This window comes from Tasmannia lanceolata, unplaced genomic scaffold, assembly GCF_043159265.1.
Source record: "Tasmannia lanceolata isolate RefF3 unplaced genomic scaffold, GAP_Taslan_0.1 ptg000015l, whole genome shotgun sequence".
In the NCBI taxonomy this organism is placed as follows: domain Eukaryota; kingdom Viridiplantae; phylum Streptophyta; class Magnoliopsida; order Canellales; family Winteraceae; genus Tasmannia; species Tasmannia lanceolata.
Window position 1 is genome coordinate 43,597,016 of NW_027518692.1, and position 16,401 is coordinate 43,613,416.

The following is a 16,401-nucleotide window of genomic DNA, read 5'->3' on the forward strand; positions in this document are numbered from 1 at the left end:
CAGCCGGACTGGCTCAAACTCCGAACTGGATCTCCGGACTCATTTCCAACCGGACTGCGGAACTGGATATAGCGCAAAGCGCTACAGGACAAAATCCAGGTCATCTCAAGCCGAACTGGATAGCGCTACAGAACAAAATCCAGTTCATCTCAAGCCGACCAGGACTCGGTGAGATTCGCTACAAGACAAAATTCAATTTCGTCCTTTAGCTGATTGCGCTATATTCAATTCATCTCAATCCGAACTGGATATAGCGCAAAGCGCTACAGGACAAAATCCAGTTCATCTCAAGCCGAACTGGATATAGCGCAAAGCGCTACAGGACAAAATCCAGTTCATCTCAAGCCGAACTGGATATGGCGCAAAGCGCTACAGGACAAAATCCAGTTCATCTCAAGCCGAATTGGATATGGCGCAAAGCGCTACAGGACAAAATCCAGTTCATCTCAAGCCGAACTGGATATAGCGCAAAGCGCTACAGGACAAAATCCAGTTCATCTCAAGCCGAACTGGATAGTGCTACATGACAAAATCTAGCTCATCTCAAGCCGAACTGGATATGGCGCAAAGCGCTACAGGACAAAATCCAGTTCATCTCCAGCCGGACTGACGAACTCCGGACTGGATCTCCGGACTGGACTTCCGGACTCAACACTAGCCGAACTCCGGACTGGATTTCCGGACTCAACTTCCAGCTGGACTCCGGACAGGATCTCCGGACTCAACTTCCAGCCGGACTCAACTTCCAGCCGGACTCCGGACTGGATCTCCGGACTCAACTTCCAGCCGGACTCCGGACTGGATCTCCGGACTCTACTTCCAGCCGGACTCCGGACTGGATCTCCGGACTCAACTTCCAGCCGGACTCCGGACTGGATCTCCGGACTCAACTTCCAGCCGGACTCCGGACTGGATCTCCGGACTCCACTTCCAGCCGGACTCCGGACTCAACTTCCAGCCGGACTCCGGACTGGATCTCCGGACTCAACTTCCAGCTGGACTCCGGACTAGATCTCCGGACTCAACTTCCAGCCGGACTCCGGACTGGATCTCCAGACTCAACTTCCAGCCGGACTCCAGACTGGATCTCCGAACTGGATCTCCGGACTCAACTTCCAGCCGGACTCCGGACTGGATCTCCGGACTCAACTTCCAGCCGGACTCCGGACTGGATCTCTGAACTTAGTTTTCTGACTCACTCCCAGACAATGACTACCTGTTAAGAGAATCGATTGATCACACTTTCCCAAGTCTCTCAATGACTTGGAAAACTGGGGGGCAACTGATGGGGTGTGAAAACACCAGCCTCTCACAGGCCGCCACCTGTCCCAGAGTAGGTGAGCTGCAGCCTCTCACAGGCCGCCACCTGTCCCAGAGTAGGTGAGCTGCAGCCTCTCACAGGCCGCCACCTGTTTCAGAGTAGGTGAGCTTCAGCCTCTCACAGGCCGCCACCTGTCCTGGACACCTCACCAGATTTTCCCTATAAATAGAGGATCAAAGCTCAGACCAATGGGTAATGAAAAATCCCTTCTCCCTAAAAACTCTTAGACATCTCCCCTTCACTCCTGCTCATACTGACTTGAGTGTCGAAGGGCCTGTCCGGAGTAAAATCTGGTCTGGTCTTCTGACCTCGCTTGCCTTGTGCAGGACTCAGCCCTCATAGCAGGACTCGTTCTCGACCACCTCACTCCCCGTTCACTCCGGTCCCCCAGGACTCAGCTCCCCTAGTCATCCAGCTCAGCTCTTACGTCACTGCTGTACCTGTTACCGATTTTAGGTCTAACAGATTCCCCGTTCACTCCGGTCCCCCAGGACTCAGCTCCCCTAGTCATCCAGCTCAGCTCTTACGTCACTGCTGTACCTGTTACCGATTTTAGGTCTAACAGGTTGATTCAACCACATGTGCAAAAACCGTATAAAAACTAAAAGGAAAAATACACTTAGACCACCTGTGGTTTCTCACTCATTCAAATTAATCCCTAATGTTTAAAAAGTTACAAATAGAACCCCTGTGATTTCAATTTGTGTAAGGTAGACCCCCTCAGTTGACGGTTCGTCCACAGATTGAAGGATTAGGATGATCCTCTGGAGTTGATTTTTTGGGCACATCCTATCTATGGCAGGCCCATCAAATGAACTCTTTGGATCATCCAAACAATGTGGGCCCACTGTGTTTTTGGTAGTGGGGTAGTGTTTGGATTCGGGTATGGGGTTTGGGCCCACTACCAAAAACACAGTGGGCCCTACCTTACACAAATTGAAACCACAGGGGGGGTCTACTTGTAACTTTTTAAACAGTAGGTTTTAAGTTGAATGTTTCAGAAACCACAGGGGTCTAACTCTAATTGTATTTTTTCCAAAACTAAAATCAAGAATGGGCCCAACTTGTAGACCCATTAAAAAAGGATATACAAAGATTAAAGAAAAAAAAGACCTCCTGATAAGGAAGACCCAGTGGATAATCTCTCCTTCAGTAGTACAAAGGGTCTTTTTCACCCTTCATCACTTTTAAGAGGAATTCTAGAGTGAAGAGAGCCCTTGCAAAAAAGAGGTGAAAGGGCTCTCCTATTGGCTACACATCACTATCATGCATTAATATCGGCTGAAAAATCAAACATGACGACGGTGATGTGCAGCAAATGGGGGAGCCCTTTCACCTCTTTTTTCCCGGGGCTCCCTTCACTTTAGACTTCCTCCGCTCTTAAATAGGACAAGAGAGGAGGAAAACTACTCGACGGATAAAAGCGAATAGTAATCATATTATAAAAAAACAGCAAATATCTCTGACGATAGAGAGGAGACGTGTTACAATTTAGAAAGAAAATTGGTAGGCTACGCGTGGCAGGAGGAGAGAGGTCAAAAGAGTCTTATATCAGGAAATAAGCGACAAAAACGCTCACAAAAGTCCACGTTGAAAATCAAGAAATTAAAAAAAGCCTGGCTTTTCCTCCCCCACTTATTATAGTAGATAGATATTAATCAGGCCGATGGTTACTGCAAAACAGGTTGCACCCATCGTTTTAAATTTCAAAATTTCGGATTTCGGTGGAGACCGACACCGAAATGCATTAAAACCGAAACGGTCATTTATTTCGGCCGAAATTTAATATGAAATAAAATATTCGTTTCGGGTAATGTACCAGATTTCGATCGAAATTTCGGTAGAAACTTTGAAATTCCAGGGGCCGAAACCGGTACCAAAACCGAAGCCCAGGTTTCGTACTAATTAGCCGCGATGTAGGCCCAGGCAGTGCTCTAAGTCCAATCTCCTCGTACAACGGACCTCACTGTGATATAACTCTCCTTGCATTTAAATAAAATGTCGGATTTGACAACACATTTACACCTCATGCATGATGCATGGGATGGTGGCTTCACAATTTGCAGCACATGTTTTGGTAAGGTGAGGCATATCTACCATTTTACACCTCCTGCTTTGATATGATAGGGCCCACCAGCTCTACCCAAACCCAAGCATGAGGTGCGACCTACCATCTTATCCCCAAGTCTATGCATCCGGTGGAGCCCACAGTTTCACGCAAGTTTTGATAGCTAGGATGGGTCCAAAGTCCTAACCAACTCCGGTCAAACTCATATATGCATCGGATGGGCCCACCAGTTTACCTCATGTTCTGATGTAGTGGGTCCCATAATCTCCAAGCCCATGCATAGGCAGACCCCACTTGCGTTTGATGGAGTGTGGCTCATTATTTTACAGCCATGCATAGCCCGGGCCAAGAATGCTACTATATATCTGCTTGTGTACGTATGTCTTCATGCATTGTTTATGCCCATAATGCTCTGTTTGGTTGCCGGGTTTTTTTTGTTCCTGAGAGTTTTGTGGGAGAGTAAGTTAAATTTTGGTCCCATCCCATGTTTGGTTGCCTTTTAGCACTAGGTTTATTTTAATCCCACTCTTGTAATGATTACTTGTGGGGTGAATTTTTTAATCCCACTTTTGTAATGATTGCCTTTTCATCCCATCCCAAAATAACTCCAGGAACCAAAAATAAGCTTGAGAAGAATTTTTTTCTACCCAACAGTTCAAGCAACCAAACAAAGGTTTTTTTTTTTCCCACCATATCTCCCAGGGTATTTTTTTCTCCCACATAACCAAACATGAGATTTTTATTTTACCAGGATACTTCTAGGACTTTTTTTTCCCACCTATCTCCCAGGATATTTTTTTCTCCCACATAACTCCCAGGAACAAAAAAAAACCCGGCAACCATACAGAGCATAATACATTTTGGTTTTTGACAGGATCCAAAGACATCAAATGTGGCTGACATTGGGACCAGAAAATAAACTGATTGATTACTGGCCAACTTCACGACCTTAGCCGATAGTGCCAAACAGGTTATAGAGAATTTATATGATGGGTGGCCGTGAAAACACGTGAAGTCTAAAAAAAAAAAACTAGGCACGGCCCACTTTTTTGATGATCCAAACCGTTCATCTGTTTGGGCACAACGTAAATAGGTTGTGCCCAAAAAATCATTTCCATAGGATGATCCTAACCCTCTGATCTGTAGAAGATTCCATATTCCAAAAATCATTCCCATAGGATGATCCTACATCCTCGTCCCGCCTCCTTACATTACTAAAGTTGCACTCCATATACTGTCTTGGAAAGGAAAAATAGGAAAAATATTTCTTAAATTTCTTAGTGTTCCTGACACATGAAAAAAATTAGCATGAACCAAATTTATTCAAATTTTGGTTAGAGGGACCTTCAAATTTAGATAATACCCCCCTAAAGTAGCCGTAATCTTAGCATTTCCCTTTCAATTGTGGAAAGTCAAAATATAGCATTTCCCTATATAAGATTATTTAAATTTAACATTTTTTGAAAATGAAAGATTAAAAATTATTTAAATTTAAGTATTTAACCACTATTTTCCAAATAAGAACAGGAAGATGATAAATTTGCACCCCTGTAGGATAATTCGCCCCCTTGTATGTCGCAGACTTTAATGCGTTTGACAACATTAAAAGTGGCCGCGGGTGCGAATTTTTCATCACCCTAAGAGTGTCAATCTTCAAAATTATTTCAAATGATGATTACATGAGGAATGCTAGACACAGGGGCGCTCTTCCAGAAATCGGATGAAAGGGGTCCACCATTGGTTGAATGATTACAAGAGGAATGCTAGACAAAAGGGCGCCCGTGTAGAAATGGAATGAAAGGGCGCTTGGTTGAACGTTACCAAAGTGCGTTTATGAATTGTAAAAATGAAAGGGCATTTATTGCACTTTGTGACTTTGCAACCAATAGGGGCACCCTTTCATCCAATTTCTTTAAGGGTGCCCCTTAGTTTAGCATTCCTGAGATATATGCCTAAACCTAGGGAAACCGCATTAGAAGAGGACAACCGCTTGTATTGGTTTAACTTGAACCGGGAAACTACTAAAAAAGGAGACCTTTTTTTATACGCCCAACGCTCTGATTTTGGATTTCTGAGTTGGTTATAAGTTCAATTCCCAGATAATATTTCTTATAAAGTGAGGAGTGATAGAATGAAGGGAGCCCTTGCAAAAACCCTCCTCAGTGAACAAGTCAACACCATAGGTGCCCCTTGCAAATCGATAACATATTTATAATATAGTTAGATCATTCCCCCTCTGAGGGATAAAATCCCCCCTTTAACATTATTTGTTAAGGTTTAAAGGCAAAGATGCTGGGTTTTTTTTGTTCCTGGGAGTTATGAGGGAGAGTTAGTTAAATTTTGGTCCCATCCAATGTTTGGTTGCCTTTTAGCACTAGGTTTATTTTAATCCCACTCTTGTAATGATTACTTGTGGAGTGAATTTTTTAATCCCACTTTTGTAATGATTGCCTTTTCATCCCATCCCAAGATAACCCCAGGAACCAAAAATAAGCTTGAGAAGAATTTTTTCTACCCAACAGTTCAAGCAACCAAACAAAGGTTTTTTTTCCCCCACCATAATCCGGTCAACCAAACATGGGATTTTTATTTTACCAGGATACTTCCAGGACTTTTTTTTTCCCACCTATCTCCCAGGGTATTTTTTTCTCCCACATAACTCCCAGGAACAAAATAAACCCGGCAACCATACAGAGCAAAAGGGGGTGAGTTTATCCTCAAGCAGTGAACCATTCTCACAGAAACTATTAAAGGAGGGGATTTTATCCGTTTAAGGGGGGAATATCATTTCCCTATAGTTAAGGGATTTTTTATTTGAAAGTGACATGATATATTCATACCATGGAATTTACATGGGGACCAGTAGTCCCTCTAGCTATTACATAAGGTAAATGATTTCTGCGCTTCAATGTTTTGATATATAAGATGCCTCGCCCATCTTTATCAAACATGGGAGTGCCGAAATCATTTCCCTACAGTTAATTAATAAATATTTACTTTCTTACTACTCAGTTCCCAGATTTAGGAACCGGAGAAGGCCAATACTATGGAACCAGAGTGCAGATGAACGTATGGGGCCCACAAGTTGTTAAAACACAATTCAGCCTTGCCCAATTCTGGATCATAAATGGCCCCAGGGAACAAGTCAACACCATAGAGGCTGGATAGACTGTAATTCTTCGAATCTACCAGCTTAACTTGATAATGTTTACCATGAAAATAAGAAAAAAAAATCATAATTTCTAGTATTTGTTGGTTGAGAATTTCGCTTTCTGACTATTAAATTTCGCAGGTAGATGGAACCAGATATGGAGACAATCTCCCTTGACTCTATACATCTTGGACGGTAAGCTTTAAGAAACATTTAACTCGCCCAGTGTTGGGTTGGAAATCGGGTTGGGTCGGGTTGGGTCCAGTCGGGTTGCAAACCGGGTTGGGTCGGGTTGGCCTCAACCCGACTCGAGTTGCACCCGTAGGAAAATGTTTTCATCCACGTCAATGGTTCGATCTATCTTGGTTCTACATGGAGAATAACAAAGACAACACCAATAGACAGGTAGAACTTGGTAAGGATACAGTGCAAAGCATTTTCTGCACAAAGAATTCTGAGCCTCTTTACATGGTTAGCACCTCAGGAGGGAAATGGATCGAGAGATTGTCTACAGAAAGATGACATAGAGTATGGTCATTCAAGATTACAAAGAAAAGAGAAATTCATAAATCATAGGCTTATGGATTTCAGCAGTAAAAAGTACAGCGAGTTGAAAATGCTGACACTTGAGAAACAATCAAGCATCTATCGTTGCATGATGGAATTGAATTGATCTTCAGACTTCAGAGAAAAGATTATATCCGTTGCATTGACTAAATTCAATTGCAAAGCAGAGGAGCTCCATGTTCTGTTGGAAACAATTACTTGAATTGCAATGCAAAACATCCAAAATAGACAACAATACATCCCACAAAAAGAACAGCACATGATACTTATGACAGCATCTCATATATTATGACTAAAACAAGGAAAATGCAAAGACAGCACAACAAACAGGTTAAGAAGCAGAGGAGCCACTCCCAAGCCAAAAAATCACCACTACTCTTATGGTGGATGCTCAGGAAGAGGCGTCCTTGACAGCTTTAAAGGCCGGATGAAGCAACCCGAGGTCGTCCTTAACCTCGAGGGGATTACTAGTATCATTACGAATCCTTTTAACCCTTCGACTTGCAAGGGACTTGTGTGTGAAACCATACATCTGTAAGATCTGGTTATCTCCAAAATTGAACGCCCGATCCATCTGCTTCAAGCACCTCTCGACTGAGTAATCACCGAATTTCCCACAAGGCTTACAACCAACAAAATGTGTAACAAGCGGCCACCTATGATCACCCAATCCCGGATGATAATTCTCGATCATCTCCTCATAACGATCGACCAAAATCCCCCAATACCCATGTAAATAATACGCGCTCTCAAGATAAACCTTCTCCCCCCATTTCTCCCGCTGCGAAGCAAGCAGATAAACCATGGCGGATTGATCATCCGCCTCGAATACAGGCCTATCCTTAAGCTCCCGTGTGAGGAGCTTACCCGCCTCATCACGGATCTTTCCTTTCGGACCCATCGGAGCCCACGCATCAAGTAGATCTAAAGACCATTGACAATTCCTAAGCAAGAAACTCCCCGTATTAAGACCAATCCAATTCTTCTGATCATACACCATCTCATTCCAACCATGCATGACTAGATTTTGATCTTTATATCGATCCCATGGGAGTTCAAAAGCCATGTCCGTGAACATGGCATCACTGTCCATCCACCATAGAAATTCTACCTCCGGGTGGGAGAGGAGGAGCTTTCGGATAAGCGGGAGCTTAGCCCAAAACCCCGCCATCTCAGCATCTAAGAGGGCCATGTTGTAGAAGATCTCAATGCCATGAAGGCGACAATAATCGATTTTGTTCTTAATCGATTTTAAGAGGTAGTGATCTCCCACAGGGTTTTCACATGGCTTGGGAGATGAACCAGTGACGAGGAGGACCCGGGGCTTTCCGGGGGAGATGAAATTGGGGAAATTAAGGTTTTGATTGAGCCATTGAGAGCGTTGTTGGTCCCAATCTGAGATCTTAGGGCCGAGGGAGTAGGGTCTGTTTGGATCCCTCTTTTCCTCTTCTTCTTCTTCTTCTTCTTCAATATATTCTGCTTTTTTGACAACTTGGTCAGGGTTTTTAATGTCGTTGGTTGTGGTTTCGGACTCGATTAGGACTCTATGGGGTTCGGATCTGTGGTGGAAATGGAGATGGTGTCGGATCTCATTGAAGTCCTGTTCGGGGGTTCCGAATTTTCCGGCTCCGATTGTGCCACGGAGGACTAGAACGGTGATGAAGAGGCAGAGGAGGGTTACCTTACCGTGCCTTAAGGCTCTCTGGATCATTCGGATCCTACGCTCTCCCAAAATACCACCCAACATTTTACTCTTTCTTCACCACCTCCTCCTCCTCTACAGCAGAGGATTCCCCACCATACAAAATCTTTCTCCTTTGGCCAAACAATGTGTAATGTGTGATTAGGAATAGAGATTTGTTTTGTTTTGGAGATCTAAATCAGTGGAGACAGTAATTGCTAAATTTCAGAAAGTCGCTTGAAACGCGCTTTCGCTGTAATGTGATTTTGGGTGAGAGACAGTATCAAATTCTGGGTCCCACACGTCCCAAGTATATGACACGATTGGATGGAAGGGGGCTTGAGGATGTGATTTGGGAGAGAGACAGAGCAGATTAAAGTCATCTAATATATCATCAGGCGACATGATTGGATGGAGGTTGGTTGAAAGTTTGAAACGCGTTTTCGCGCTGTATAGAGGTGACAAATATAGCCATTCATGTGTACTCTTTTTCTTAGTTGGGCCACCCGCTTTTAGTGTTAAACGGTAGTAATAAACTTATAAATACAATAGAGGGCTGGCCTAGGGAAGAAAAAGCGATAATATAAAACTTCCCAAATTACTATTACTAGAGACTTTACTGGTGGTTCGATCGAGTTGGTCACCTCCATGTGTTGCTGATATTTGACACCTTTGTCTTTAATATCCTTATTAGCGTTGCAACTTGGGGTCGGGTTTAGCTTGGGTCGGGTTTCAGGTTGGAAAACCTGACCTAATCTAGGGGAGGGTCAGGTTTAAAGAAATCCCCTCCCACCAACCAAAACCCAACACCAACTCTTATATATCTCTTGAATAGCATAACAAATTATTTTCCAAAAATATTGATATAATTGTTTCCTTTAAGGTAATTAAATTTGTTATGTAAAAATGTAGTTTCTTCTTAAATTTATGCGCTTGTTGACTTAAAATTAAGTCATTAGGGATTTTTTAGTGTGATGATTTGTTGTGTTCTACAATCTTGAAAATTAGTCACTACCCTAACCTAAACATTAAACATTAGACCCAACCCGTCCTGACATGAGAAACTATCTCGGGAAGGGCTGGGTTAATGAATCTTAGGTTTTCACGTTAAAAACTCGACCCAATCTGAGAAAATTTCCTAGGTATCGTAGGGTTCTGGAAAAGCCCGACCCAAGTTGCAACCCTATCCTTATAATTCGTTCACCCGTATGTAGGAATTGATATTTACTCTCTAATTGGTAGTATGTCATTGTCTTCCAAGCTACTGTTATGTGGTGTTTTTTTTCTCTCGTTTGAGTTTCAAGAGCATCCGATTTAAACCATGGCCAAAAAACTTTAGAAGAACTCCTTGCTTGCTACAGACAAATACTCCAATTTAGGCTGCACGTTTGATGTTTGATCAAAGTGTCGAGAGACATTGGACACTAGTAGAGTAGTAGATTCCCTTCAATTGGAGATCTCTAGCCTCACGGTTTTCTCCACTCTCATACATGGAGCCATTGTCTATAGCACAAGATAACAGAGTGCTGCTATGCCATAAAGATTGAGTCCTTTGACAAAGATATCATCCCATTGTGCGGCAACTTTCTTGTGTGAAAGTGACACTATCAATTGATTGGGCCTCCGATAAATCCAAATTATTTAGGTCTGCAGGTGGGATTTACAATTGAAATGAAGCTGTTTTTATAGATAAGAGTGCTGCTGTCATTTCCAAAGTGATCCAACCCCTCGGCTAAGTAATTTTCATTGCCTAACAGTTTGCCTTTCGTACATGGATTTGGGATGTGCGTGGTACGGATGGTAAAATATCATCTCCCTTTCAACGTGATTTGACGTCAAAAAACATTAAAGTTGCGCACGATCTGATTCCCAAGCAAAAAAGCCGACATGGTATCAAAATTCATAAAAGCAAGTGAATAGATTGATCTGGAGCTTGAAAGCTAGGTGAAGAAAAGTATGGAAAAACACCGAGTAAAGGTAGCAGGAGCTTAAGACGCTGACTAGATGAAGAGATTTGTCATGTTTGTAAATAGAGTTTCAAGGTAATATTGATTGGGAAGAAGTTTTGAGTCTTCTATGATGGTCTCAGTACCTGTGTGTTAGGATTGGGTACTGATGGGACAAGGATGGCATATTAACACCAACAGAGTGCGCTTGAGGGACCTTGGTCCTTCGCTGCTTGGGAGTGTTGTTTTATCACCTAGATTGGAATTTTCTTCTCGTCTTGATTGGATGACATTTCAGATATGAAGGTGGGTAAAGGGTTCTCTAACTGTATCTTTTGTGTGCTTGAGAAACCTTGGTCTTTCACGTATCGGGTCATCTTATTCTCTTGTTTCCAAGGTTTGGGCAGCATATCATGGGGTTTTTTTAGGGAATTTTCTTTTGGTTTTTGGTTTGGGTTTCTCTCTTATGTAATGTGGTGGGACCACTGGTCCCCAATCTATATAAACATGCTATTATGAATGGATATGTTAATTCTTAAAAAAAGAAAAAAAAAGAAAAAAAAAGAAAGGTTGGCCACTGTTCACGTTATAAGGGGGCGAATGCATACTGCAGAGGGGGTGAAAATATCATTTCCCTTATTTTATTTTATTTTCATCTCTTTCAACATAAGGTATCTCAACAGGACAGAGAGAAGTCTTTCTTTGTGTGAAACTGAGGAGATTTTCGAATGAGAGCGGGAACAAAGGAAAGAAGGCAAAGGCTTGTACAGTGGCAGGGATGAAGGCTTTGTTTCTACTCTGCGTATATTCCCATTCCCAACATCAACAAAAACAACACAATACATATAGCTATTCATCCTCCCATAGAAGAGAAACCCAAACTCCTCTCTTCAATTTCTTCTTCAATGTGCTCTCCTCCATTCCCTCATCGCTCGTGCTTCCGTTTACTCTTACAATGCACAGATAAAAAAAACCTTCCCATTGGAAAATCCGTACATGCCCATATCATCAAGATCGGTCTACAACAAGACATTTTCCTCACCAACACCCTCGTTAATATGTATGCTAAATGTGGCCAAATGGCCGAAGCCACAATCCAATTTGAAGAAATTGAAAACCGGGACGTGGTCTCCTATAATTGCCTCATTAATGCCTACGCCCAGCAGGGCAGTGGGCCTGGTTCGGGCTTTGTTCTTGAGCTCTTTCGTAGAATGAGAGCCCAACACGTCTTTCCTAATCCCTTCACATTTGCAGGCATTTTTACTGCTTCTGCTCACTTAAAGGACTATTTTCATGGACGAAAGGCTCACTCTCTGGCAATGAAGACTGGGAATTGTTCTGATGTCTTTGTGGGAAGTTCTCTGCTCAACATGTACTGCAAATTGGGTCTTATTTTGGATGCCCGCCGAGTGTTCGATAGAATGCCTCAGAGAAATTCTGTCTCTTGGGCAGCTATGATTTCTGGCTATGCCGTTGAGAGGCTCGCCATTGAGGCTTTCGAGCTATTCAAACTGACGCGAGAGGAGGAAGTAAGTGCTAATGAGTTTGTGTTTACTAGTGCTCTCAGCGCATTGGCACATCCAGGATGCGTCATTAATGGGATGCAAATCCATAGTCTTGCAGTTAAAAGTGGGTTGCTATCTTTTGTGGCTGTGGTGAATTCTCTTGTCACGATGTATGCTAAATGTGGGAGCTTAGATGATGCGCTTCGAATGTTTGAATTGTCTAGTGATAAAAACTCGATTACATGGTCTGCAATTATAACCGGGCATGCACAAAATGACAATTCTGATGAGGCATTGAGGTTGTTCTTTGAGATGCAATTTGCGGGGATCATGCCTAGTGAATTCACGTTTGTCGGGGTCCTCAATGCTTGTAGCAATTTGATGGCTTTGGGAGAAGGAAAGCAAGTTCATAACTATTTGTTAAAGTTGGGATTTGAATCTCAAATCTTTATTAGGAGTGCATTGGTTGATATGTATGCAAAATGTGGAAGTGTTATCGAGGCACGAAGAGGGTTTGATCAGCTACAAGAGCCTGATATCGTGTTATGGTCCTCAATGATAGGAGGGTATGTGCAGAATGGAGAGAACGAAGAGGCTTTGAGCCTGTATGGTAGAATGGAGAGTGAGGGTATCTCGCCTAATGAGCTAACCATGGCTAGTGTCCTCAGAGCCTGTTCTAGCCTCGCGGCATTGCAACTAGGGAAGCAAATTCACACTCGTACTATCAAGTACGGGCTCGGTTTGGAAATCCCAATTGGAAGCGCTCTAACAACTATGTATGCTAAGAGTGGGAACCTCAGTGATGGCAGCCTTGTTTTTAGAAGAATGCCTAAGAGGGATGTTGTTTCGTGGAATTCGATGTTATCTGGGCTCTCTCAGAATGGGCATGGTAAGGAAGCTTTAGAACTCTTTGAGGAGATGCAGTTTGAGGATGTAAAGCCAGACTCTGTCACATTTGTTAACCTCCTCTCGGCTTGTAGCCACATGGGCTTGGTTGATAAAGGTTGGTCTTACTTCAATTCTATGTTTAATGATCACGGCATAGTTCCCAAAGTCGAGCATTATGCTTGCATGGTTGATATTCTCAGTCGAGCTGGGATGCTTGAGAAAGCCAAAGAGTTCATCGAATCCATTCCCATTGATCATGGGATGTGTTTATGGCGTATTTTGTTGGCTGCCTGTCGAAACTATCGTAATTTTGATATAGGAGCGTATGCGGGGGAGAGATTAATGGAATTGGGTTCTCAGGAGTCATCTGCCTATGTGTTGTTATCGAGTATCTACTCTGCCTCAGGCCAATGGGAAGATGTCGAACGGGTGCGGAGAATGATGAGACTCCGTGGAGTGAGTAAGGAGCCAGGATGTAGTTGGATTGAGCTGAAGAGTAGAGTTCATGTTTTTGTTGTTGGGGATCTGTTGCATCCAAAGATTCAAGAGATATATGTAGAGGTGAGAAGGCTAACCAGACACTTGAAAGACGAAGGTTATAGACCTTCTTTTACTTCCAAATTAAGATAACCAAGAGTTTTCTATTTTAGATTGGGTTTGGCACGATTGTTGCAGATCCATTAAGCAAAGTGAAAATGCTTGCAGTATAAGGTAGCTTTTCCTAGACATGTGTCTTCATCAAACTCATAACATCACTGTTCATAAAAGGTTCAGAGATCTTAGCTATCAAAAAACTGAACCTGATTACAGATGAAAAATTCTTGTAACCCCTTGGTAGTTAACAGCCACCACTTGGTAGTTAACAACCACTCACTATATATACATGTATTTGGTCTCCCACAGACAAGATGGACGGGATCATTTTATTCTCAAGGAATTGAAATTCTTAAACAGTAGCAGAGATATTAGACCAACGTCATTATATTATTACTATTTTTTGATTCAAATGGCCTCCAAAAATTCTTCTTAGTCAACAAACAAATCGTCAGCCACCTTATCATACAATCCATTTTCTTTTACAACTCCATCCATTACCAACCTTCATCACCATATTACTATCAACCTAAACAAAGATAATTTTCTTCTGGAAAACTCAATTTGGTCACATGGCATCTCTATGGCTATGTTGATGGAACCTTTTCTCAGCCACCCAAAATTATTTCGAATTCCCCCTGTGACAATTCTAACTCGTCCGAAACTATTAATCTGGTGTAACTGGCCTAGTACCAACGAGACCAACTTATTGTGAGAGCATTGGTATCCTTTCTATGTGAAAGCATTCTGGCCCAAGTAGTCGGCCTTACTACTTCACACGTAGTTTGGTGACTTTGGTCAACCCTCCAGAGAATGTTTTCCTCTCAATTTAGAGCCTGAATCATGCGACTCTGATATCAGCTAACTTTTCTTGCATAACTTCTCCAAAAGCTTAAGTAAACTGGTAAGTTGACATGGTTTGAGAGCCAAAGGTCTCGAGTTCAAACCTTCCAAGAAAAAAAAAAAAGATCCACATGCAATGGTTGGACCAAGGTGGGGCCACATTTGCCAAGTGGGCCACACGTGAGGGGAGTGTTAAAGTATAAAAGATTAAATACTGTCCTTCTCCAACAGCTTAAGCTTTTGGAAAAGTTGGTAAGTTAACATGGTATCAGAGCCAAAGGTCTTGAGTTCAAACCTCCCGAAAAACAAAAATCCACACGCGACGGTCTGCCCAAAGTGAGACCACATGTGCCACGTGTTTGCCAAGTGGGCCACACGTGCGGGTGAGTGTTAATGTATAAAAGATAAATAATGCCTTTCTCCAACAGCAAGTTGATAAAGTTAATAGTTTGGAATATCAAATTTGCAATGGTTCATTGGGCTTGATAACACCACTCTTTTTAGTTTACTCAATGGAAATTGTTATAAAGAATTGGAATACGATTTTGAAAGGTGGTGTTCCTAAAGCTAAAGTAGAAGCGAAGTGGAAACCTCCTCCTAATAACGTCATCAAACTCAATATTGATGGTTGTTCCTTTCGCAACCCAGGCATGACAGGTATAGGCGGTATTTTTAAGAATTATGTGGGCAATATCATCTATTCTTTTGCTGGACCTATTGGAATTAGTGATTCTATAGAAGCAGAGGTTCGTGCTCTCCACAAAAGATTGCCTATCTTCATTAACAAGATGGAGGGAAGGTTGGAAGTAGAAAGTGACTCTTCAAATACAGTTTTGTGGGCTATGGGGATTCACGTCGAGCCATGGAGACTTGCCAATCTATTAGATGAGATAAAAGTTTTTTGTGTGTAGGGTTCTATTTCCTATTCTCTTGTACCTAGAAGTACCAACGATTTGGCTGACCGTCTCACCAAATTAGGAGCTTCTAGCGAATCTTTGTTTATGGTAACACCCCTCCCCAGTTGTCTTAATGACTTGTTACCAATACATACAATACAATACAAAAAAGGAAAATGATAGGGAGACCAAGAGTACCACCCAGCAGGGGACCTGCAATGAGAATATACCACGTGTCAAATAAGGGGTCGCGCACGTCACCTGTGATGTGGTGGCGTGAATCAATTTGTGAGGTTCCCTTTTAGGTCCTAGTCTCGGTTTCCCTAACAACCTTTTCTCATAAAATGAACAAAATGCCCTTCTCACATCAAATGAAAACAATGGATGTTGCCATAGGGAAATGATCAAACTATTCATATCCATAGAAAATGACCAAAATACTTTATTTTTTTTTTTTATAGAAAATGACCAAAGTACATATACTTATAACAAAATGACCAAACAATCCTTATCTAGTGAAAATGGCTAAAATGCCCCTGTCTCATAAAATAACCAAAATGCCCTTTGGTCAGAGAAAATAGGGTGCAACTCGGGCGGGTTGGATCGGGTTGAGGCCAACCCTAAACCCTAACCCAACCCAACTCAAGCCTCAACTTGAGGATGGTCAACCCTAACTCACCCTCCCTCTAAATCTCTCAACCCTAACCCAACACATCTAACCCGAAATTGGGTCCGGTTGAGTCGTGTTAGTTCGGATTCACCTTGGGCCAAACATAAAAATACAATAACCCAAAGAAAATCAAGATAAAATTACAGGACATAGGTCGGGCTGCCAAGGCTGAGTCGAACGCGAAATTAAATCGGGTTGGTTTTTCCCAACCCTAAAACACCCCTTATCATAGAATGACTAAAATACCCTTATCTCATTGAAATAACTAAAA

The 16,401-nt window shown here is 42.4% G+C and overlaps 1 protein-coding gene and 1 pseudogene across 1 annotated transcript; one reads left to right on the top strand and one right to left on the bottom strand.

Moving 5' to 3' along the window:
• Positions 1 to 7,363: 7,363 nt before the first annotated feature.
• Positions 7,364 to 9,022, bottom strand: LOC143847443 (xyloglucan 6-xylosyltransferase 2 pseudogene; annotated as a pseudogene).
• Positions 9,023 to 11,366: 2,344 nt separating this feature from the next.
• LOC143845592 (Tetratricopeptide repeat (TPR)-like superfamily protein) lies at positions 11,367 to 14,090 on the top strand. Its single transcript, XM_077353971.1, has one exon. It carries the CDS (start codon positions 11,640 to 11,642, stop codon positions 13,755 to 13,757), a length of 2,118 nt encoding a protein of 705 aa, XP_077210086.1. The 5' UTR covers positions 11,367 to 11,639; the 3' UTR covers positions 13,758 to 14,090.
• The last annotated feature ends 2,311 nt before the right edge of the window (positions 14,091 to 16,401 follow it).